The 24,375-nt window shown below is 42.3% G+C and overlaps 1 protein-coding gene across 2 annotated transcripts in view; it reads left to right on the top strand.

The window, feature by feature from the left end:
* Window positions 1–24,375, top strand: part of ITPKA (inositol-trisphosphate 3-kinase A) — a 40,197-nt gene that overhangs the window by 11,196 nt on the left and 4,626 nt on the right. For both annotated transcript variants that reach the window (XM_054201122.1, XM_054201123.1), the window contains 5 exons: window positions 13,802–13,898; window positions 16,039–16,252; window positions 17,993–18,197; window positions 22,836–22,937; window positions 23,819–23,890. In XM_054201122.1, the coding sequence (XP_054057097.1) occupies window positions 13,802–13,898; window positions 16,039–16,252; window positions 17,993–18,197; window positions 22,836–22,937; window positions 23,819–23,890 (690 nt within the window). The remainder of the gene's footprint in view (window positions 1–13,801; window positions 13,899–16,038; window positions 16,253–17,992; window positions 18,198–22,835; window positions 22,938–23,818; window positions 23,891–24,375) is intronic.

Here is a 24,375-nt window from a genome sequence, read left to right as displayed (position 1 = left end):
TATGTGATGCAGTAGTGATAGAAAGGATAAAAATCTGTGTGCACAGTGTTCGGGTGTGCAGATTGGCTGTTTGTTATCTTTTGTGGGGTTTGAGTGGGTTGTTGGCTAAGTGCACTTGACCTGAATGTTCTAATCATGATAAGCTCTGCTTGCTGTGGGCTTCTTCCTCAGCCGTTCCCACCCATGCGCATTCTGTAGGAACAGCAGCACTGGTTCTGCAAAGGGTCAGCTTTGTTCAGAGGAGAATATAATGTGAAGAAACTCTGAAACCTTCCTACGCTCCAGCTTTCACTTTTCTTAGTGCAAAATGCTGAGTATTGTAATTTTGGGCTGATAATTGTATACAGTTTGTATTGTCTTGCTGTGTGGAATTTAGATATGGAATTTTTTTGCCTTCTTTGTACTAAAGCAGAAGGAGTAAGGAATTAAATCCCAAAGTACTCATTTTGGGACGGATCCTGCCATACTCTTGAAAATCCTGTGAGAGGATTTTGAAGTGGAGATTCCTGACTTCCAGATGCTTTTGCCTGTCACTTGCTCATGACGCCACCATGGCTACCAAAGGCATTCAGTAGAAAAAAAATAATGAAGCTGTATTTTAAATGTGTTAGGAAGAAGTGAGTCTCTGGAGTTGTCTCTGGCCTAATGATTTGCATGGATTTGGGCACTAATCAGGCCCCTGTAACGTTTTCATTACTTGTTTTCCTAAAATTTGTAGCAAGACCAAGGAGAATATGTGACTGACTGCCTTCAGCAATGAGACCAGGGAGGGAGGAAGTGCTGTGCTGTCTAATAGCCTTGTGCTTGTTAATCCCTGTGCCCACCGTCTCCAATCCTTTTCCCAGCAGTAGGACTAGCTGATGTTCTAAGCATGGTTTCCCATTCCAACATTAAAACTGTCGTGAAAACTAATTCTCTCTTTTCCATCACTGTTCATCCATTGGGATTTGCTGCATTATTTCTAGAAATATGTCCTGTCCTATTGCCATAGCTGTGTGTCTTGATCCCAGCCTGCCTTTTCAGTCCTCTGATTGTATAGGCAGCAGTCTTGCTGGGACAGGGGATGGCTCTAGGATGAATATAGCCAAGTCGCCAATTTTCTTTCTACGCTGCATTTTTCAAGAAAAAAAGCAGACAGGGCAGCAATGTCAGTCTTGGCTTGTGAAATAACTGCTCTGCATGGCCCTGTGTGAAGCATAAGTCATAAACCACTTGCAAATGATATTTCAAATGTCTGTCTTGTCTTTGTTTGCTGAGTCCTGATATATTGATGTTGGTCACTCATGGGTTCTGTTACTTATGTCCAATCTGGCATAGAAGCTGCTGCTTGCTCTGTATTTCGGGAGGCTGGTGTAGGTGGTTGTGCAAGATACGGGAGTGTGGCTTGCAGTTCTGTTGCTAGGAATCAACAGTATGAAATTCTTGTAAGTTTTTATGGGGGTTTTTGGTCTCTTACGATGAGGTAAAAGTTTTGGTAGATAAATGGTCTATGTATAAACTACACCCTGTTTATTTTATTTTATTTTTAGGTGGGTTCATGTCTTAATAATTAGCAATTGATGTTTGTGCTTCTAAAAAGGTGGGATCTCCAGGATCTTGATTGTAAACACGTTTGTTTACCTTCAGGGCAGAGGAAACATACTCTGTACAACACATTCACTATTGTTCAAACGCCCACATCTCTTCAGGAAGGCAGATGCCTTGTTTCAGTTTCAGTCTTTCGTTGAGTCACTCCTGCTTATGTAAGGTCTGAATTTGACTCTCTCTCTTAAGGCTACATTATGGAAATTAAAATCTTAAATAATCCCTTGTCTTCTGGGACTACCTGCTTCTGTTACGGAGGAGGAATTAAACTCGCCTTTCTTGTGTTGTTCTGTTAACAGAAATTCGCTTTTCATCCTGTGGTTTTGCTCAAGGGAGAAGTCATCTTTTCTCCACATTCCTTACATAGTTCCTGGTGCTGACTTGGGGCAGGAAGAGTTTCTCTAATCTTAGGCTTGCTCCAAAAATAAACAACTACCTTGTGACCCAGAAGGCCCTCTCACTCCTATGGGGGAAGCTGAAGGGTCCCTGTTCCCGTTTAATTCTGGGTTTCTCCATCATTGCCACATTCCGTTTATGGGCTCCCATGCTGTCTGGGACACTGGCCTCACTTGATCTGTTCCGATGCTAACCCAAGTAGGAGTGTGTTTTTTGCTTGCTTGGGGTTTTTTTGGTTTTTTTTTTTCCTTTTAAATCCTTTTGACACAGTGCTTTGGAATAATCTCACAGCTACTATGTTAAAGCTTGGAGTTATTAAAGTGGTTGCTGAAGGATGTGGCTTTCCCCTAGGTAAATACCACACCACTCTAAATAACAGTGCCTATCGCATGTTGACGCTTGCATTCCATTGCAAAGGGTGGGCCGTATTTGAACAGTGGTGTAAGTGATAGGTGAAGCAGTAACTGCTTATGCGTCTTTGGGGAAAAATGGAGGTGTGAGTTTGGAGGAGACAAAGGAGGAGAGACGGAGTACTGGACTCTGTCTTGTGGCAGATTAGAAGAGCAAATGGCAAACTGTTACCAGTGGATGTCTGATCAGTTTTTTACATGACATATTTTAAAACTGTAATAATTCTTTTCACTTAACGCTGTATTGCTGCTTATTTGAGTGCCTCTAATTTAGTTTGCAAGCATTAATTACTTAAATTGTTCAACAGTGTTCTGAAGTGGAGCTATTATAGCCTGCAGTTGTGGGAACTGGAGCAGAGAAAGGGCATGTGTCTGGACTTAGATCCCATAATGAGGCAGTGGAGTTTGCTTAGATCTTTTGCAAATGAGTGTCTGATGTTTTAGGATGTTAGAAGCTGAATTATCATGGTAGGAAAGAAAAAGGTTCTATGTATGTACATTTTAAAAATATATACCTGTCAGTAACCTCTTTATATGTGTGTGCATATGTACGTGCATGGGTACAATAATTTCAGAAGTCCTGATTTGCAGATAAGTGTTGGTGTGAGGGACTTAATTTTTTAAATGTATGTTTTAATATTTTTTAGGAAATGGAAATAAAGCACAGAAAGGGACCATATAACTTTCCTCACTGTCCTGCAGGACATAAGTATCTCTAGATGACTGATGATGAACCATCTTGGTGCCTGTGACTAGAACTCCTTTAAAAGTATTGCAACTCATTGATGCTGGGATCAGCCCAGTTTTATGTTGGTGGCAGGTGTCCCCTGTGACTGGGCTATGCCACGATTTTACAGGCATTTGTCAAGCCTGTTTGAAAGCTCACTGATACATGGAAGGCTCTTGTCTGACATCTGACCTGAATGTTTTGGTTTTGTTGCAAATTAAAGTCATTTGTTCTGATCCTTCCCAGTGGACATGGAGAACAATTGACTGCTCTAATAGTTACGAAAACTTTTGTACTAGAAGACAGTTGCGGTGCTTGGTCCTCTCAGGCTAAACAAACAATTCTTTCAGCCTCAGAGATATGACATTTGTTATTCATCCCCAAAGTTTGCTCCATCTTGTCAAAGCTTTCATGGAATGGTGACCAAAATGAAGCACAATCACCACAAGTAACCAGTAGGTTCTTACAGCAACCTTGACTCTATCCTTGTGCTATCTATCCTTTCCTACAGGAAAAAAATTAATTATAGCACAATAGTCTTCCACTGTTACAGTGTTATATTCCTTTTGGGCAGAAAGTCAAAGTTATATGGGATACGGCTTCTGGGGCCCTTACAGGAGGATACGTTGAAAGCATGGTAAGCTTTCAACATGTATTTACCAACCCAAGCTGTTAGCAGTAGGAAGAGAGGAGTCTTTGACCAGTTAATAGAAGACAATTTTGCAATTTCTGTGTGATGGTAGTGGTTTGTGGTGAATGGGGAAATGTAATAAAGGACAAGTATTAAAATTTCCTTAATTTATCTATTCAGACTGGAGATTCTCCTGTGGCCACTGAATCACTGGGGTGTTAAACTGGTGGCAAGCCTGGCTCTGAACTGCTGGGCAGGCAGGATAGAGCAGTGTGTCTAGGTAACAGTCTGCACCACCTTAGCAAATAAGATGAAGCGCATGCTCAGCTTCCTTCACAAGCGCCTGGAGTTCACCCAGGGGAAATTAGCTTCCTGGCTTGTTGCCAGAACACAGTCTCTTTTGATGTTACGCAGAAACCACACCTGATTTAAATGGATTGGCCCTTCTTCTTGTAGTACATTTGGATTTGAGGTCATACACAGTTCACAAATGACACGTTTGTGCCTTAACAAATTGTGCTTATGTTTTAGGCTGAACCTATTTATTGGTCTATGTATAGAGGAGTGTGGATGTGTTTGGGTTTTCAGTATTCCCAAATACTCATCCTGTTTGGAACTGGTAATTCTGTGTCCTGCCTAATGGGATGTTAGGTTCGTTTTTGCATCTAAAGAGTGTTGTCTTTCTGGACGTCCCTTTCTTATGACCGGTGATATCAATCAGTGACCCATGGCAAGCCGAGGATAAATGGAGGAAGGGCAGAAAATTCTCAAATTGCCAAACTGTGGCATAGGAAGCTTCTGAAGATTTAAACTGCAGTTGTTTTGGAGGTTAAGAAAGATTTCTTTCCTTCTGCCACACCATCTGCTAAAGTGATGTTTGATTTACCACAAAATTGTTCTGGGTGATGGACAGCCTGGATAAATCTCAAATGTCTGGGCTCTGAAAGTGAGTCAACTTTCCCTTAATGAGAAACTTTCCATTTACTTCTTGGATAATAACATTTCAATTTCCAGCAAGACTGATGTTCAGGCAGAACCCTAGTAGGGGCAAAACCTCTTTGGTTCAGTTTTCCTGAGTTCAGTAGGGACAGGTGTCAGAGCTCCATCCTGTTAGAGAACCGGTGTCTTTCAGAGCAGAGCACAAGCTGCGAAGATAGATATAATAGCCATGTTTAATGCCTGCCATCAAAGGTATACATTTTAGTATCTCTTAGATCAGAAAATGTTGATTCTTATTAAAATATGTCTTTCAGTCAACAGTATTGGCTTTTACAACATCTCAGTGAGAAAAGTTGAAGGAAGCCTTTGTGACAGTGCAGCTTTAAACCTATCTAATTTCTTGACTATCTTGGCTTTTGGCCTGGGAATAACATAAAGGTAGTAGGTATTTCACTTGATAATGATCAGAAGCAAAGTCCCAATGTTTATTCCTGCAAAATAGTCAGCAGACTGCAGCTCTTGTTGCTGTTTGCAGAAAGGCAAGCAATGCTTTCACTTCTTCACACTTCATTTTGCTCTGATTTGGAGAGACGCTGCTCCTGGAATTACAAGTAGAATCCAACTGTGGAGTGGGACGTGGGTTTTTGCGCTCCTAGTAATTCCATCCAATATTGGCCATCCATTTCTCTTTTCTTTACTTCTTCCCTTAGTCCAGGCATAGTGAATATCCAACAAGCTTACCAGGTATCCTGAAGAGCAGACAGCCAAAGAACCTATGCATCTCACTGCATGGTGAGGAGAAAACACAGGAACCTGAGGCTTCTGTCTTGCAGCTTCGTTTCTGCTTATTGCATTAAGTGTTTCTCATGGTTCTGAAGGTTTAGCCCAGCCCATCTCAAGTGTGGTACAAACAGGAAACGAAAACCCTGCAGTCAGAGGATACACCTGCCAAACACTGGTTGAGCAGCTGTGGCCCTCACCCATGGTTGAATGCAAAACCGGAAGCGTTAAGGGCTAAGTACAGGCTGAGCACCGTTTCTTCTCAAAGCTTTGGAGGCTGGATGGTGACAGAGAGGGAGGGAGAGATGAAGGTGTAGTCACAGTTTGCCTGGCAGTCTGATGAGAGGAGCTGCTCAGGAAGTTGCTCGTGTAGCGTGCGAACTGCCGTTCTTCTTTAGGAGTGTGTGTCCTCCTTTGCTGCTGATCATCAGTCTTACAGCTCCAGCTGGCACTTGTATACCATAGGAAGATCAACTGTGTGAGAAAGCAGAGAGTGTTAGTTCCTTTGGGGACTGAAGCAGATACAAGGATGGTCAAGGCTCCCAGGGTGTCTGGCATGTAGAGATTGCTCAGTGATTTTCTTGTTCAGGGACATGGTTACACTGTATTCCTTGAGTGAGAGCTGACAGCATTTGAAGTTACACAGCTGCCCTGGCAGAAGGCCAGTTGCAGCGCCTTGGACAAATTATCAGTTGATGTTGGTTGGCATAGCACTTCTGACAGTCTGAAGAGTGATGCTGTTGTGTATCGGGTTAGGGCACAGACTTCTTAAAGCAGGTGCTCAGATCTGCAGACGCTGGGCTGGGCTGTCCATTGATGTAAGTTATCGTAGAGCAATGTTTTGATTCTGGCCCTAAATTGTCTAGTAATTGTCTACCTTTTTGTCTAGTAATCAACAATCACTGTTGTGGACTAGTGTTTGTGTGCATCAGGAACCTGTTTACTGCCTGGTGACAAGCTGAAATGTGGTAGTAATGGGGCTAAGTCAGTTCTGTAAGAGCCTCACCCTATCTTGGGAGCTGAATCAAGCGTTGCACTCAGAAACTTAGTTATAAAGATTTGTGTGAGCGTTTGCTCACGTATTCCTGTTGGAGCTTGCTTGGGGAGCATTCTTCTTGTTGACTTGCTCTTTCACCTCCCACCCATTGAGATCTTTGTCTCAATTTGTGATTCATGTCTGATTCAGCCAAGTGGGTAGTAGACTTGGCAGGAAGAACCTCCTTAGTTTGAGGATTCCAGAAACCTTTAATGAGGGGCAAAAACACAGAAACTGGCTGCTGAAAGTATAAAGTAAGTGCTTTAACTCAGGGATTTTCTTTGCTATTTGGGGTACTTTTGTTTTAGCTATGGGCAAAGCTTGTACCTTGTGTCCCTACTACGCAGAGCCTTTGTGGATATTTAAGTTATATTTCTCCCAACAAATAAGGGAAAAATGTCATGCGTGCCTCACTTTCTGCACTGCAGTATGATGTCTTGTTAGGTCTTCTAAGTTTCTTCAAATACCAAATGATCCCAAGCCTACAAGTTGTTATAGTCTGGACAATTGAAAAAAAGAAAGTCACGGAATTTTGATCAACTGCGATGGAAAGGTTTTACTAGCTGCTTTAGATATTTTAGAAGTGTGCATGTATGTATATATTATTAGAAGAAAAAACAAGGATAATTATAATTTTCTTATATTGGCCGTAAAAATGCTGTGCCAGGATCTGGATCTGACCAAGTCAACTGCCTGCCTCTTTCAGATCTGCAAAGACAACTACACTAAGCCTCAAACTGAAAGAACTCAAAACCAGAATCCTTCAGTAGGCAAATTCTGTGACTGTAACCAAAAAGATACTGTGTTGCTCAGCAACTCTCACTATCTTTTAATTTTTTATTTTTTTATATAAGATCACTCAAATCCCCTGATCTCTCCAAGAGATGAAACCATATGGTTGGCTGTCCCAGAGCTGCACTCCTTTGAAAAAATGAAATTCCTAATAACCTTTGAAGCTGGCTGCTGTAAAGCTGCACCGATGGAAAACTCACTGGTTTGGGGGAAATTATGCTGATAACAACTTGTCTTGGTAGAATATCGTGACTTTGACAAAGCAGTAGATTCTTTGTTTAAATGTTTGTGACTCTTTTTAATAGGTTGTAATTATAGCATTGTAGTTATTGATTACATTAACACACAGAGAAGCATACCTAACTACAGGGTTATTAAATTAAGCTAGTAATTGTCTTGGTTGTGGTCCACTCAAAATGACTTCTTATGGAAGCTTTTTACGGTAACAGCAGGTAATGGCTGCATTGAGACAGATGAAAGCAAAGTTTTGTTCCAGTTAGGCTTAGTTCATTAAAATAATATGGTTAGTAGCTTTGGACCTACATTTAAGTTCTTTGTATGTGCAGGTCCAGTATGTCAGGTCAAAGCCAAGTCAAAAAAAGTGACAAACTACTGAAAATGGAGAACAAATCTGAATATGTTAATTTCATTTTCCAAATTGAATTAAGTACTTTAGTAAAATAGCATAAAAAAATTAAGAAAACAAACTAGCTTTCAAGCCGGTTTATTTCAGTTTTAATAAACTAAATAAAACAGTCAATGATTTTGTAGATGAAATTAACTTGTGGGGCTTTAAAAACATTTATTGAGTTAAGTAAGTGTATATACTATAAAAAGTAAAGCTGAAACAATAATAAAACTTTAAAACATACACAGAGTTTAGGAGGAACAAATATTAACCGAGAGCTATTTGCAGGACTAGACCCTACCATCTGCTCACACTGATGCTTACGACAGCTCTGTGAATAATCTTATGGACCTTATGAGTATTTGTTGTAGCACTCGGAGTAATATGGGTGCTAGTGTGTGACCCAGGAAGGAAGAGAAGTGGGGAAAAAAAAAATCACAGCAGAAAGGTGAGCCACTGGAGAATGACTAATATAGTGCATGGATAAGTCGTAACTGATACTCAGTTTAGTAATGCTTAGTGTTAGCTTAGGGCCCGTGTGTAGAAGGCAGTTCCAGCTAATGGTCCGATAGGTTCCCAGGTGTTACTTTTCCAGTCCCTATTGTTACGGTTACCGTGTCCGGAAAGGGGCCAACACCCATCACCTTCTCGCATGCTTGCTCATTTGCACTGTGTTGACTAAGATTGCCAGGCAAGGTGTTGCTCAGTGCTTTTGCGTTTTGGGCACACGGCTCTTCCAGAACTATTTTGAAACGCGTGTAGTAACTTTTTGATAATTATAGTTTTCTGTGCTCCCTGCAAGTCCCTGTGGAGGAACCTTGTTCCTTCTAGGAGTTAGTGAGACACTGAGTAGGCAGTGGCAACCAGCAATACAGATCAGATTTCAGCCCCCGTGTCCCAGAGTGGCAGAATTTAGCCTGAGTGATGTAAAGACTTTAAGAGAACAGTAGATTATGATGACTGACAATTAAATACTCTTTCTTAAAGCCTTTTACGGGATCAAAAAAAAAGATTACAAAGAAATTTCTCACTACCCTTTTGTTTCTTGCTGTCATAATAGCTCTCTGTAGGCTTGCGTAGGCTTTGTACTAGTGCACAAAAAAAGACAACAGGATCTTGGATAAAGAAACTCCTGAAATTTTCCTGGAAAAAGGATTCAAGGATCACTGTTTACTATAGTCTAGCAGAATTTCCATGAAAATCTACCAGGTCAGGCAAGAAACTATTCCTTCACTCTGCTGATGATGGAAAAATGAACTTTTTTAGGGACCCTCTTGATTTATGTTACATTTGAATGTACTTGTGTTCTTTAACTCACTATAGTTTCAGGTAACATGCTAGGATTATTAAAACTGATAAGTTTTGGGGTTTTTTTCTGAAGAAAAGGGTTTTCTTATTCCCTCCCCTGAAACTTACTAGTTTAGATGTGATTGTTGTTTTTAATTATTGTAATTTCTTCACTTATGGCTCAATTCTACAAATTCCTGTGTATCTTGCCTGTTTGTCAGCGCTTGTCTGAGGGTAGTTATATGTGTTTAAGGTCTTCACAGAACAGAGATCTTTGTTTTCATTTTATCGTTAAATAAGGGAGTGATTTTATTTATTTTTCCACAGAACAGCAGAGGAGGGTTCAGGTCCCTATCCCCCAACGTCCTTAGGAGTCAGAGTGGCTCATTTGTCCCTGAGGGATTCAGTGTACGCTCAGAGAGAGATTTCAGTTGTTCTGTACTGCCTGTAAAACACCAGCAGTGTCGACCCAAAAAACCCCACCGAGTTCAGGGAGTCTACGCTTACCTGTTCAGCGAGCTTGACTATTAGGATGTTACAGCCCTTGTCCTGAACTGGTGGGAGGGTTTCAGGAAAGCCGGTTAGTTCCTGTGGATTGATTCTTGGGGACAGTGAGGCCTGAGCCAAAACTCCTTAAAATGGATGAAATGGCTCTCAGTGAGTTTAGTGGATTTTCCTCAGCCAAGTCCTGCTGGTGTATTTGGGCAGGATCATGATGGCTGTGTGTCTGTGTACTAGTGATGTATAAAGTTTGTGCTCTCAGTCATGGGAAGAGGCCTGGAGAAAGCTGTGGTCACAGAAACCACTGGCCCTTGGTTGCTGCTCATCTTTCCTGTTTCTTAATGGATAGGCATGATGGCAACAGCCACCTGTATCCAGGGTTCAATAGGTTGGGAATACCTCATCTGCCTGGCATTTTGTCTGCACGTGCTAGTGCTAACACAGAGCAAGTCTGCCACATCTGCTGCATGGATGTATGCTTCTCTTCAGTGCTGCGCTTCAAGTTCAGAAGAGTAATCCGGATAACACAGATCGATGTCAGATACCAAGCCACCATCCTTTGCATGCATTGTGGCTGCGTTGTGGAAATCGGTTCTACCATTCTCTCCTCCCCTGAATTTTTGTTTGTTTGCTACCAGGGACCCAGTTCCCGTGGCACAGCCTGTCACACAGGCTGACCTGTTGGCAGGAAAATAGCTTTTCCCCTCTTCAGCATCCCACACCTTTTATTGCCTAGGAAGACATATATGTGTAGTGTGTCAGTTACAGTTCACACTGAGTAACTTATATGCTGAATCTAAGAATGTTAATATTTCTCACGCTTGCCTCTTGGCCCTTTTGGAATGGTTTGTGTATATTGATCCCAGAAGGCATATAAAACAGCATCGGTAATGTCAAGGGCATCTGATTCAGGCAATCCCAATACAGAGATATCTGAGTTTTCCCTGAATATATGTGAATAGCATACAGTGGCTGGAAATCTGGAAGAATTTCTTGGAGATACCCAGGCAAAGCAAAAGATCAAGGAAGACGGAGCAGGAATCTAGAAGAAACAGGGACTGAGGGAGATCTGGACTGCAAATGCAGATGGGCAGTGGTAGCAGTCCTCCTTGCCATTGCAGCATAAAGCGGTGATTTGAAAAGCACATAATACCATTGCTAACAAAGAGGAAGAAATCTTGCTTTAGAAATAGAAGTGAGAAAGATTCCTCCCACAGCAGGCACACAAAGTTTTCATCTTCCCACTCACACCACTGCTCCAACAGCATGCAGCCCTGTTTGCATCCTGGCGATTTGCATCCCGGGTTGAGTGAGTTGGGAGACTGGAAGTTGCAGTAGAGGAAAGTGCAACTGCTGAACCCCTGCCGATGGCAGGACGCCACGTGGGATGGGTCTGGAAGCGGTCCTTTCCCTCCGAGCTTGAGCCTCATGCTTTCCCTGCCTTGAGGGAGGACTGTGAAGACATTATTTAAAATAAATAAAAAATTAAAAATTGTCAGTGTCTGCTTATTGGATGAGTAGCTTAAACATACTTATCCAAGGCAGCTGTAACCTAAGCAGCCAAAGTCCACTTGAGCTGGGGCTGAATTTGGCCCCTTGTCTCTCCTTCACACCCACAGTACAAATAAAAGCTGCAGCTTCTTAGGGGTAGGTGGGAGGGAGGAGGCGGGAAAGCCTCTGGAGTGTGGTGTTACATTGACAGTTGATGTGCATTCCTTGAAAAGCTGAGCTTCTCATCACTCCTGGATGTAGCAGTATGACAACTCGTTGGGAGACAGGATGCAGTTTGTTAGGAGTGGGACATTATGATGAGTATTGGACACGGGGTAATGGCCTCAAACTGAAAGAGGGTAGATTTAGATTGGACATCAGGAAGAAATTCTTTACTGTGAGGGTGGTGAGGCACTGGAACAGTCTGCTCAGAGAAGCTGTGGATACCCCATCCCTGGAAGTGTTCAAGGCCACGCTGGATGGAGCTTTGAGCAGCCTGGTCTAGTGGGAGGTGTCCCTGCCCATGGCCGGGGGGTTGGAACTAAATGATCTTTGAGGTCCCTTCCAACCCGAACCATTCTATGATTCCGTGTGATTTACAGGAGAGTTATGGAGCAATGATGACTTCTGATGAAGGGATGGGGGGGGAAAAGCAGTGTTACTCTGAAAACTGGGCTGGAATCTTCAAAAACTAAATCTTTGGCAGAAGTTACATTCAAAGAAGTCACATTAATTCAGAATGATGTTTACTTTCAACTCTTCTTTAAGTAACTTACAGCTGTGTCCAGCTGGAGTAGCAACAGCAGAGTAGACTGGAGGGCTTCTGCCATCAGTTAAATCTGGCAAATAGAATATACAAAAGTAATTTACCTTTGCTAATTGAATAACAATAGTTACACTGCACGTTTCTCCAGAGGGAGGCAATGGACATTTATAAGTGGTGTATGAGAGTCTCTCTTATCCTTACTAAAAAGCAGCTAGCTCTGTGATAGAGCCAAGTTGCTGTTTAGCACTGCAAGGGTAAATTGGAAGAATCAATCTTATTTCAGAATAACTATGTTCAGATGGTGATTATATTGTTATGTCAGTTTAACTTGCAGCATAACTTAAAACTTTCTTGTGAAGACAAATCCTTAAAAAAAGATCGCTTGCATCTGTGAGTTCACATATCCTCTTGATACATTCTAAGATAGATGCAGGGTTTTGCCCTCACACAGTGACCATCATTGCTAGAGAATACCTTGTAAGAAACGTGGTATAAGCCAACTAGTTTTGGGAAGGATTGCCGGGTTAGAGAGTGATCTGAAGAGCTACATTTTGCCTGTGTATCATTGGATGCTATTTCACTTTTTGTATTTTTCACTTCTGTAGAAGTATATTGTAGAAGACAATAAAAAAATACGTATCCTAAGCATCTGAATTGTCAGATCAATATCGCTGCTAGAGAGATGTGGTTGTTTTGAAGGTGGATTTTTCAGGTGTTGAGCAATGACCTAAACTTGTTTTCAGTGAAATCAATGCCTCCCATTGATTTTGGTGAATCCTAGTTAGGCCGTTGATAAGCACTTCTGTAAATGCTGCCTTATCTCCAGCTATACTTGATCTCAGCAAAACCCCCTCAGCACTAAATTGTCACCCACAAGTACTGTGCAGCTCTGTCTCTTTCTCCAGCAGGGTATCGTGTCCTAGTGACAGAAGAAATGAGCCTGTGGTCCTTGTTTGTAAAGCACTTTGGGATCCCTCAGAGTGTAACCTGAACGCCAGTGGGCTGGGGTTCTCTCCCAGCTGGGTTTCAGTTCCAGAGCACATGACTTTTTCACTTTCTACTTTTTTTTCTTTTTTTTCACCTTTCTGCCTTTGTGACAGAGCACTCAGCTGCTGTTTGTGAGCAGCTGCTCCGTTTCCCTGTCTGCCTGCAGCGGTATCCAGACAGCTGCAGTGTGCCACAGCCAAAGGTGGCCACAGCAATGCCCAGCTTTGTTAAAAAGTAACAAGATTGGGAAAGAGGGGAGGGAGCAGGAAAATCTGTGACCTGGATTAGATTCTACAGCTCATTGTCAATGGGTGCTGAGAGACCTCTGTGTCCAACTAGAGATGCATTTTCTATGCATCTGTCGCAGTAAGACTCACCTGCTGACTCGGAGAAAGCCGTTAATCACGAGGTGATGCTGAAGTTCTCTGGGAAAGGAAGTATTGCTGACAGTGGCAAACAGCTTATGTTCATGTCTCATGGAAACTTAAATGTGCAGAAGTGTGTGTTCAGCATCTGCTTTCCGCATACTGCATGACTCAGACACGGAGAGGGTCAGGTGTGGCTAAGAACAGGCCTATGACGTGCAGTGACACTTTTTTTTTTATTATTTCTTGCAAGCAGCTTTCTTGTGGATGGTAGGGCATTATATTTGAGTATTTGTTCATTCTTGGTTTTATGTGCGTATTTTTCCAATTATGATCATCGTGTCTGTTCTGTGGTTCCACCTTCGAGCGCTTAAAAATTAGCGAGGAACAATTCAATGTGCATGAAGCTATGTGCTAGGTTTGTGGCATGTCAGGATTTGAGCTTTTGCCCAACTTAATATTTCTTTTCTTTGTATTTCAGAAAAAGGCATGGCATACAATTAAAACCATGGTTAACTTACCAGTCATCAGCCCCTTCAAGAAACGCTACTCATGGGTGCAGTTGGCTGGGCATACAGGTGAGATGGATCTCTTCAATGTGTTTGTCTCTGGAGTGGGGATGGCAGCAGCAAGGAAAACAGTGTTTCTCTCTTTCCTTCCTTCAGGTAAAAGGAAGCAGGCAATATCACGTGAATCTGTGAACTAGAACTTCTTTCCTTCAGTTGTGGGGGAATAGGGAAGGGGAAGTGAGATGACATGAGCAAGGAAGCAATGGTCAGACTCTGGAAGAGCCAGGGTCCCAATGCATCCTTGTAAGGTGATATGTGTAAAATAAGCGTTAGAGAGAAATAAGAGGGTCTGGGGAGTTGAAGCCCTGGCCCATCCGTTGCTGTTGGTTGTGGTATGTTATCATCTTTCTTGACTGAGTAGCCAATAAGTTACTTCCCTAGTTGGAAGGATTACTGTCTGTGCCTGTATGTGCCTCAGCTCTGGCAAGGACAGTGTTTCTAATACCAACTGCAAGCCCCTTATCTGAACATGGGTGGAAATCTTTGGGTGGAAAACAAATCTGGTGAAAATTGACTTGCTGACCAGGTATTGCATTGTGAGTCTGTCATCGCTAACTGTGTGAGTGCAAGGAGGAGCTCAGTCAGCTGGATCTAGTTTTATGTCTGTGGAAGTTAAGTGTGCTCCTGATATAGGCTTTGTTTCATTCGTCAGACAAAAAAAAAAATCAAGAGAAGTTATCAGGTTTGCTTCTCTCGTGCTTCAGTTAATTCCTATGCAGCCCTTGTTCCTAAAGTGATAGTGCGGGGTTTATTAGTACACATGTGGGCAGGCACCTACGCTGCATCGTGCTTTAATGCAGTACCTGAACCACCTCTTTATATGTTAATGCACTAATATGATGCACTTCAAAGCTGTGCAGAGAAATTTATTTAGCCCTAGAAATGGAGCAGCTGTATTTTACTTAGAGGTGTTGCTGGGTCTGACTTACATCATGCAGAAAGCCAAGATGACCCAGTCTTATTGCAGTTCTTACCACAGCGTGTGTGGGGTTGGCTTGATCTGTGTGGAGTGATGCAGTCACTAGTCGTGTAATCACAACCATTCTGGAGGCTTGTGTAGTAGGGTAGGAAGAGTCGGGTTAAGAGGTTACTAGAAGATGAGGAGAGATACTGCTCCACGTTGCTTTAGATAGTTTTCTGTGATTGCATTTAGTCCATCCTTCTTGCAGCTGTTCTTCTCTGATATGACAAGTTCTTTCCAAACTAAAACTTGGGCCATCACCACCTTTGCCCTTGTGCTGAGGCAGTGCCAGTTATAGGATTTGTCAGGGAAGAACCAGTTTGCAATGGCTGAAGGATCCTGTTGTGATAGAAGTTGAGCATTAGCTGCAGGATTAATGAGGGTCCTACTTTGGTGCCTGTTTTATGTCGTGTAGATTAAAGGGTACCTCTGAATGAAACCTGTACTTTCCTCAGATGTTATTGTCAGGTTGCGGGACCAGAGAGCGACTTCCACAGCTGGAGTCTAATTACTGCCAATCTTGGCCTATGCAGATTGTCATTTGTACTGGATACCATTCAGACACAGGGCTGTAAAAAAGCAATTGCACTACAGGCTGTACCTGCAAGACTAGCAGGGCTCTGGAGAAGAGGCAGTGCCTGGAGGAACACGCGTGCGCAGTCACAGCGTGCGTGTGTAGAAAGGGTAGTGCTTGGCTTCTGGCCTGTTCGTGGCTGTTTAATGATCACCGATTGACCGTACTGCCTCGGTACGTACACACTCAGCAGGTATACCCTATGTGAGGATTAAGGACAAAGCCAACACTAGCCGCGTTATGCAGCTTTAAAATAGCCTGTCAGAGGATTAATAAGTTCTGGCTTGTGGCTTCTTTCTTTGCATTTTAATAAGTAAAGTAGTGTTGGATATCCTAACAAAGAGTTTAGCATGAAAAAAACCCGATGGCCTCGAGCAGCTGCACTCCTTAAAGCTATAAATTCTGACATGGGAATGTATCCAAATGGACTTTCACTGCCAATGGCTGTGTTTGTCCTGGGTGTTTTATTTTTTATGAAAAGCATATTCTCTTTTCAGGGGAAATCTGTAACTGGTGTCATGAGGCTGAGGTAGATGAAGCTGAAGTGGTAGAGGAAGGTGGTTTTCTTTTTTGCAGGTCAGTCTTGTCAGCATGTGTTTGATTTTCTTTTTTAGGGAGTTTCAAGGCAGCCGATAGTGGGAAGATTCTCAAACGCTTCTCAGAGAATGAAAAAGAGTGTTTTGAGCGATTGATGAAAGACCCGCTACGCTCCTGTGTCCCTTGCTTCCATGGTGTGGTGGAGAGAGATGGCGAGAGCTACATTCAGCTGGATGACTTGCTTACTGATTTTGAAGGGCCTTGTGTGATGGACTGCAAGATGGGGATCAGGTGGGGTACATGAAAGAAGTGCTTTCTGACCCAAATGCATTTGAAGGAAGTGGGGGAAGGGGCGGGGGGATGTGGTCATGCTCTGTCTGGAGAAGTTTGGTAACATTTTTGGAGCCTTGGCATTCAGTCCAGACAACCTGTTGTTGGTTTGGCAATCGCCTTGGACAAGCTGAGGAGAGTATGTCCCATTGTTGCCTGATTGTACATGGATTCTGTAAACTGACTGATCTATAGCCTCAGAAACTATGCACATTGAGACATTTTCAGGGGTGACTTAAGACAAAGTTTCTCTGCAGTGGCCTGATAATACATGGGGGGAAAAAAATTACATGATTCGTTCACTGACAGTTCATTTAATCTTTGTGTATGCAGTAATTCAAAAAGACCCACAAAGAGTAAAATTCCCATCTCCAAATGTGAATGACTGAATAGCAGTGTGAAAGCCCATTTCCAACGCTTGAATGAGCCTTTGCTGGTATTGATCTTTTTTGTAAAGAAAAGACTTGACCATCTGCTCAGGAATGACCTGTGTTTTTTCCCTACTCTGACATTTCCATGATGCTATCACCTTGTTGTCCAGATTCTCGCTTTCTTTTCCTTTTGTTATCTGTGATTGAGAGGAAAACCTCAAAAATGGTATCTAAGCATAACAAATAGATAAGGAATCTGTTGAGAGCCTGGAGCAACAGTACAGAGAGGTATGAACTGTCATCGTAATCTTTTGTGTGCCAGCTCAGATGCTCAAGAGTTACTGTCATAAATGAGTTATTCAACTTACAGGAGTTCAGACAAGCCTTTTCAAATAGATGCAGAATCTTAAATGAATTGTCAGCTAAATCAGAGTAGAAATGTGTAGCATTGGTATGCCCAGAAGAAAGAGGAGAAGGATTTGCAGCAGTACATATTTTATTCAGAGTAGGTGACATTCTGGTAATGAGTGACAGCATCTCCTAAACACCTGCCTGGTTTATTACACTGTGTTGAAGAAAGTACACTCCATGTGCCTGATAAAGTACAAGCTTTGTGGAGAGAGACAAGCTCTAGGAGTCCAGTGGAATGTAGTGAACATGGATAGTGCCTTTCTAACGGTTACAAGATTAACGGGTTGAGTGATAACAGCAAAACGTGGAAGGTTTGTCACCTTTCACCTTCCTGCTCTTAGGTTATCTTTTCTGATTTGGAGTTGCTCAGATAATCTGCTTTACTCTGTCATTTTTACTATATGAAGGATTCTGTCTTTCATCGTGTGATGTGTTAAGTAAAACCTTAATTGCTTTCTGAGGCCTAAAAAAATCACAAGACTGGGTTGGTTTGGGTTTTTTTAGGAGAGAGAAGACAGTAAGACTTCAGCAGCCTTAATTGCTTTTGATTTCACTGTAAATGATCTCTCCTAACTGTCCTCTGAAAATACAGTTCTATTTCATGGCACAGTAGGAATTCAGCTTTCTTCCATTCTGTAAGCAGGATATGACAATGACATGTAACAGTAAGTAAAGGTATAGTTAGAACAAGTGAATGACACAACTCCTGATTCCTGGAACTGTTTCGCTAAATATGCCTGTGCAGTCATTAGTCCATGTTCTTTTTAGTTTTTTTAGTTTTTTTTAGTTTCCCCATATGCAAAACTGGGGTAATGATAACAACTTTCCTGGTTGACATTTCTTGAGGGCAGGTTGTAAGTTGTAAAAAGAAATGTTTGGGGAGTCCTTACAGTTTTGTTGGGATGTGATGTTTTTGCAGGACATACCTGGAGGAAGAGTTGACTAAGGCCCGTGAGAAACCAAAGCTGCGTAAGGACATGTACAAGAAAATGATTGAAGTGGATCCTCTTGCTCCCACAGCTGAAGAGAATGCCCAGCATGCTGTCACCAAACCCCGATACATGCAGTGGAGGGAAACCATCAGCTCTAGTGCCAACCTGGGCTTCAGGATTGAAGGGATTAAGGTAATAGTTTCACTTCTGCCTGATCTTGGAGACTGAACTTTGTTTGATTTGTTGATTAATCAAAAAGTACTCATCAGTAGCCAGTTTTTCCAAAGGATTATGTGAAAATGCACTAATTAAAGCCACAAGAGTTCAGTGTATTGTCGTTTTAAAACATCCGTAGTAATTATAACAGAGTACTGTCAATGAAGTTAAGCATCGAATGCACATCAGCCGTACTTGGCTCAACCACAGAGACATTGCAGGAAGGATCCAAGCAGGTACACAGAGCAGACACAATGAAAATGAGACTCTTATAAAGAAAAACTCAGAACTGAAGAAATAACGGCCTCTCCCCATGACATTACTTTTTTTTATCTGGGAATGATACACCTTTATTTCAAGTGAATCACAGTAAAGTGGGTTTTTTTTGTTCCAGTTATGCTTATTTGCAACGCATGTTAAAAGCATTAGCTTAGATATTCTTGGGATTGAGGAAATCCCTTTTCCTTTTAAGTATATTACAATAGCTGGTATAGATGAAGCTGGAATAAAGCCAAAACAACCAAAAATAAAATTTCTCCATCAACAAAGTCCATCTGCTATTCTTGATGGATAAATTTGTGCCCCTATACCATTCCTGGGATGCTACCTTACAGCCATGGAAGAACCCTGGCAATTTTTTTTCCCTACCCATTAATTCTTGATATTTGTTGTGCTCCATGACAATGTCACACACCTACCCAGAAACCCATTAGGACCTACTCTCAGAATATCAGCCACCTGACTCGATTACTTCAATGTTAACACGTGCTGGAATCCAGAGTTGTGCTTTCTGCTTGCCCAGGCCTGCTGCAGCTAGCCTTGAACTAGTTCGCTTGGGTTTGGATAGTGGTGTAGCAGCAGAGAGCGTGGTGAGGGCTGCCCAAACCCACCCACACTGTGGATGAATACTTGTTACCTGAAGCCTGTGATGGGACAGCTATGAAGAAGTTAGCATGGGTTACCCTGTGTGATTTCCGAATGTTCCCAGAGCATATACATTTAATTTAGGTATGTTAGGACATTGTAAATTAGAATCTGGATGAGCTTTGCTTCCATTTCATACTTCAAGCACATAGGAAGAAAAAAGGGATGAAAGAGGGTAGCAGAGGCTCTTTAAACACCCCTTCTTCTCTCCTTCCCTTTGTTGTCTTCTCCCTTCCTCATTCACGGATTCTCCTGCTGTGATACAGGAACTAGGGCTTCCAGCTCATGCTGTGCTGGCCCCCTGTATGCTGTGCCACCCACTCCAGGCTGTTACACACAGGCATCCTCACACAGGAACTGTCTGGGTGGTAGATGATCTGGCTCCAGTCCGGCCAAGACACTTCCTGTCTTACCCTTTAGCCATCTAATTGTGTTATCAAGATACCTGTTTTATTCCTATACCACTTAGGCCTTTGGATACTCCGTGTAACGGAATTAGAAGCCTAGATGATCTTGAGGCCTTTTAGATATGTTCTTGGAAAGATAGTCAGTGTAGAAGACTTAGGCATTTACGTCGAGTCCTGGAGAGCAACTGAGTTAAAGGAGCGCAGAGGAGCTCCAGTAAAACGTCCTGGCCTATTCTTTATGGTTTGTCTGGTTGTCAGAGGTGGGTAAGAGCAGTATGGCCCACAGACTGCATGATAATTCCCTCTGTTGAGACAATGCTGTAACTGTGCAAAACAGGACACAAATACCTAATCTTTTATTAAGCACAGGAAATGCTTTGGAGTACTGCAGTACATTACATTTTCCTCTGTCTCCCTGTGCTGTTATGAGGGATGTAGGTATTCTCTTATTTTTTTTATATGGAGAAAAATGTATTGTTCAAGCAATACAGCTAAATCAGTAGTCCCTGCACTGTTTCCCTGTAGCTGAACTGTACATCCAATTCTGTATATTTGCAGAAAAGCAAAGCCATGCTATAGAGATCCCCATTTTGAAAGGAGAGCCTATAAGGATCAGTGGTGCCAGCTAGTGGTTGATGGGAAAAAGGGGTTGTTTTCCCCGAGTGCCCTGATAACTCCTGGAGTTAGCTGAACAGTTATGTTGGGTTTGGTCATTCCTGCCCTGTGGCTGCAGGAGTAAAAAGCAGAAGCAAAGAAACTGATATCATAGCAACTTCTGTGAAGTGGATTCCAGTAAATGAGATCTTATTCACTGTATGCACTCCTTCTTCATCAGTGGGTGCCTTTTCTCTTTAGGTTGATCCATCTTTTTTCCTTGCCTTGCTTCCCTATCTCTGAAATCAGGCCAGGTTTACCTATGGGATTTTTCCCTCTTCCTCTTATGAAAAATAGTTGGAACCGTTGCGTTTCCTTACATCTGGCACCTGACACTCAGTCTCTTGCGCCTGCCAGATTCAGAATGCAGGTTTCCTCACTGGAAGGGGCTGTCTGAAGGCCAGACATCACAAACAGTGTCTCTACAACATCAGTAGTTTTGCAGAGCAGAGATGTGTGGGGCTGAGAATCAGGGGTTCTGTTTTCCCGTTCTGTCACTGAACCTCTGTGCAGTTTGGGAAGTTCCTTCTTTCTTTAGCTGTGGATCAGGGATAGCCATTTTTCCAGGACATCAGATTTGATTCGTAAATCTTTGTGAATCCATTTAGGTCACAACCTTACCCCAGAGCCTGTTAAGGGCATTCTGCAGAGGAATCTGAGCAAGACCACACAGATTAATATAGGTAGCACTATTTTATGGAGCAGCCAGACCTGCCCTTCTGCTAGCCGTGACACTGTCACATGTAATGAGAAGTGCTGCAAGTGACCCACTAGCCACACTGCGCAATGAACTGCTCTGCTGTGCAGGAATGTCTGTGGAGGCCCTGGCAAATGTATGACTTCAAGCGGCAAGTCAAGTGAGTGCTTCGTGGGGAACAGATACATCCAGAGTTGTAGCAAGGACCTGGTAGAGAATAGGAGGGATGGTGCCGTTCAAAATCTGGATGTTGTTTACAGCAAGTAAAGTCAGGCATCAGTTAGATTTCCTGCCAACCACTGCAAAGGAGCAAAATCATGGAAGTGTTTCTAAACAACAGGGAAGCAAACAATTTGTCTGTCTAGGCAAAAAGGACGAAAAGGGAACACACAGTAGCTATTTCAGACTTTGCTCTGGGATTTGGGGCACCGGCAGAATTTTTTTACTTTTTTTTTTTTTTTAAAACAACATTACTCCAGTGAAGAGGTACAAGGCATCAGACAACATTCCAAATTTCTGTGTGTGTTGAGTATTATCTTATCATACATCAGATCAGATGGCTCCTAACTTTCACTGCCTACCTGCTGAACTTCACTTGCATAACGTACACATCTCATCAGGCTGACATGCCACACTTGTATCTGGCCCACAGCCTCGGAATAAAGTTCTGTTTATTCTGCTTCTAGGAAGTCTGGTAGGTGGGAGGCTGTTCTGCATGGCTTTGCCATTCAGTCAGTTCATTCTCTTGCATGATAAATCTGGAAGTTTAGCATTACCAGATTTTTTTTCATGTATATACTAGGGGCCGAGGTCTGCTGTGGAGTAAATAGTGTTTTACCTGCTGAGACTGGAACTGAATTTACCCGGTTTTGGTGCGGTGACTTTTAACATGTGAGAGGCGACACATTTTGATGACCTCTTGATTTAGTCTTATAATGGAGACGAGGAACTTCATTGGACTGATATGATGGAGAAGAATACAGTGTCATAATCTTGCAGGCTTTTAGTGTATGCAGGCTACCAACTATTTTACATGTGAGTCCTAAAAGCTCATAGTTGTTTCTCTTGAAGCAACAGGGATGCTCTTGGAGAAATGCATATTCATATAGTCTGTGTTGAACAGATATCAACGATTCATGCACTGCTCTTTACTTGTAACCCCACAAGCACAAACCAGTCACTACCAGCACATAAAAATTGTTTTTTCAGTAGCAGGATGCTACTGAATGGGTGATAAGTTGTACCGCTAGCCCAAAAATACTCTGAATTTCTCCAGGACCCAGTTGGGTGCAAGCATGCATGCACTGTTCTTTGCCAAAATTCACACACCTGCTTTGTCACTGCTAGCATTTGTGTCACTCTGAGCATTGCAAATCCCGAGTTGTTCTTGGCTGCAACTAGCTTTCTGTTCTGTGACTTCTGGGTCATGTTAATGTGCAAAGTTATATTGGGAACTGAGTCTGAACTGCAATTCTTTGATTTTCCCATTGAAAAACAAAAATTAAAAAAACCCAACCAAACAAAAAGGACTAGTATTGGGTTTGAAAATGTCCCCTTACACCTCCAGCCAGGGTTTGACTACACCAAGCTAGATGAGAGGACAACCAAAGAGCTTACTGTGGTTTGCCCCATTGAACTTTGCACTGCTAGTACTGACGTGTGAGAAAACCCTCCTGCAAGCTGGTAATACCATGACTTTTTTTTTTTTAACTGCACTCAACAGGAAATGAAGTGCCATTTTAAGTTATCCAATCAGCTTTTCTGTCTTTCCTCCCCTTCTTGCTTGGTTTATCTGCCCTCTTCCTGTTCAGCTACTCACTTTCATCTGGTTAGCAAGAGCTGAGCTGCTGATGGTTCAAGAGGATTGACAGACGAAGGGAATGGTGTGTGTGTAATATAAATTGTCTTGTATCTTTGTGTGTTTTTGTGCAGAAGGCAGATGGAACATGTAACACAAACTTCAAAACTACGAAGACACAGGAGCAAGTTCTACAGGTTTTTGTGGAATTCATTGAGGGCAACACAACTATTCTGGTGAGTCTGAACTATTCAGGTTCACTGACCTTTGACCCAATGAACTTGCTTCAGGGCTGCGCGTCCTCTGGTACAAGAAAGATCAATGAAACTATCAAGGAGGAACATGGTTTGGACTTCCCGTGCCTCTCAGCAGATGGAGTAGACATGGTGGCGTGGTGGGCTGTGAGAAGTAGTTCTCTGAGACCAGTTCTGGCAGTTCTTGCCATGAGTTGAGCTCAGGTTCCTCCTGATAGCAAAACATTGGTGGATCTGACTTATGGCTTGCAGTCAGCTTTGACCATGAGTGTTAGATGCATCAGAGATGCATAGATGGTGTCTGAGTAAGGATTGTGTTGGCAGGAAAACTTGTCATTTGGGAATTCAGTCTGGAGAGGATAAAACCAGAGGATGGGGGCAGGAAGTGAGATTGGTGGCTGACTGTGCTCCTATGTGTGAGATTAGCCTCAAAGAGAAATTCCTGTATTGTTATTTCAGCATGGTTGGAACTCCTTGTCTCTCTAACACAATTTCATTCCCTTTTCACTGTGGAGAACTGAAAGATTTTTAATTGCTTGAAACTTTTTTCTCTTCATTTAAAAAGAAAAAAAAAAGGGGGGGGGGGATGCAGAAGGTGTGCAGCCAGATGCTATCTCACTGCATCCAAAGCAAGACAGATAATTATGCTTGGTGTAACACACGCAGCAGAGAAGCTCCAGTCTGTTCATTCACTATGAATGTGTGTTTTCAGTTTGACTTTCAAATGATGAACCTGTTGTTGTGAAGGACCTCTATCTAGTCTAAAATTAACATGATCTCTTCATTATATTGACTCTTGTAAACAGAATATCTTCATTCATTCTTTACTTCAATGTTTACAGTTTGTTTTTTTCCTCCTCCAGAAAAAATACCTCAAGCGTCTGCAGGAAATTCATATAATTCTTGAATCCTCAGACTTCTTCAAGCGACATGAGGTGAGCAGTGAGTGTAGTGCCGTGCAGGTGCTTTGCAGCTTCGTTTGGTCATTCAGATGTACTTCAGAATAGCCTGCTGTACTAATAGAAAGGAGTTTGTAGTAGAAGAAAACTAATATATGTTAACAACACAGATAGCCCAAAGCCTCCATTACAATGATACAGAAGATTAAACCAGTTGAGGAATAATAAATCCTCCCATCTTTGTAACGTAGCTCTGGGCCACTGCAGGGAATGGTTGATTAGTACCAGTTTCCTGTGGTTTCTCTGACCTCTGTGTGTTCCAGTGGGAATCTTTATGGGTGAATGGTAATGTGGAAGCTTGCATTTGCTACAGTAGCATTCAGTTGTAGTTTGGCTATGACTTTGGTATACTGGATTTACATTAAACCACTGTATAATTCGGCTCTATATGTTCTCCTTGTGTGCTTTGCTGTGGAGAAGGCATCGTTAGCTTTGTAAGTTCTGCTTGTTACAGCTCAAGA

The sequence above is a fragment of the Rissa tridactyla genome, chromosome 4 (genome assembly GCF_028500815.1).
Source record: "Rissa tridactyla isolate bRisTri1 chromosome 4, bRisTri1.patW.cur.20221130, whole genome shotgun sequence".
NCBI lineage: Eukaryota > Metazoa > Chordata > Aves > Charadriiformes > Laridae > Rissa > Rissa tridactyla.
Note: the sequence above shows the minus strand (reverse complement) of the source record. Positions and strands in the feature narration are given on the sequence as shown.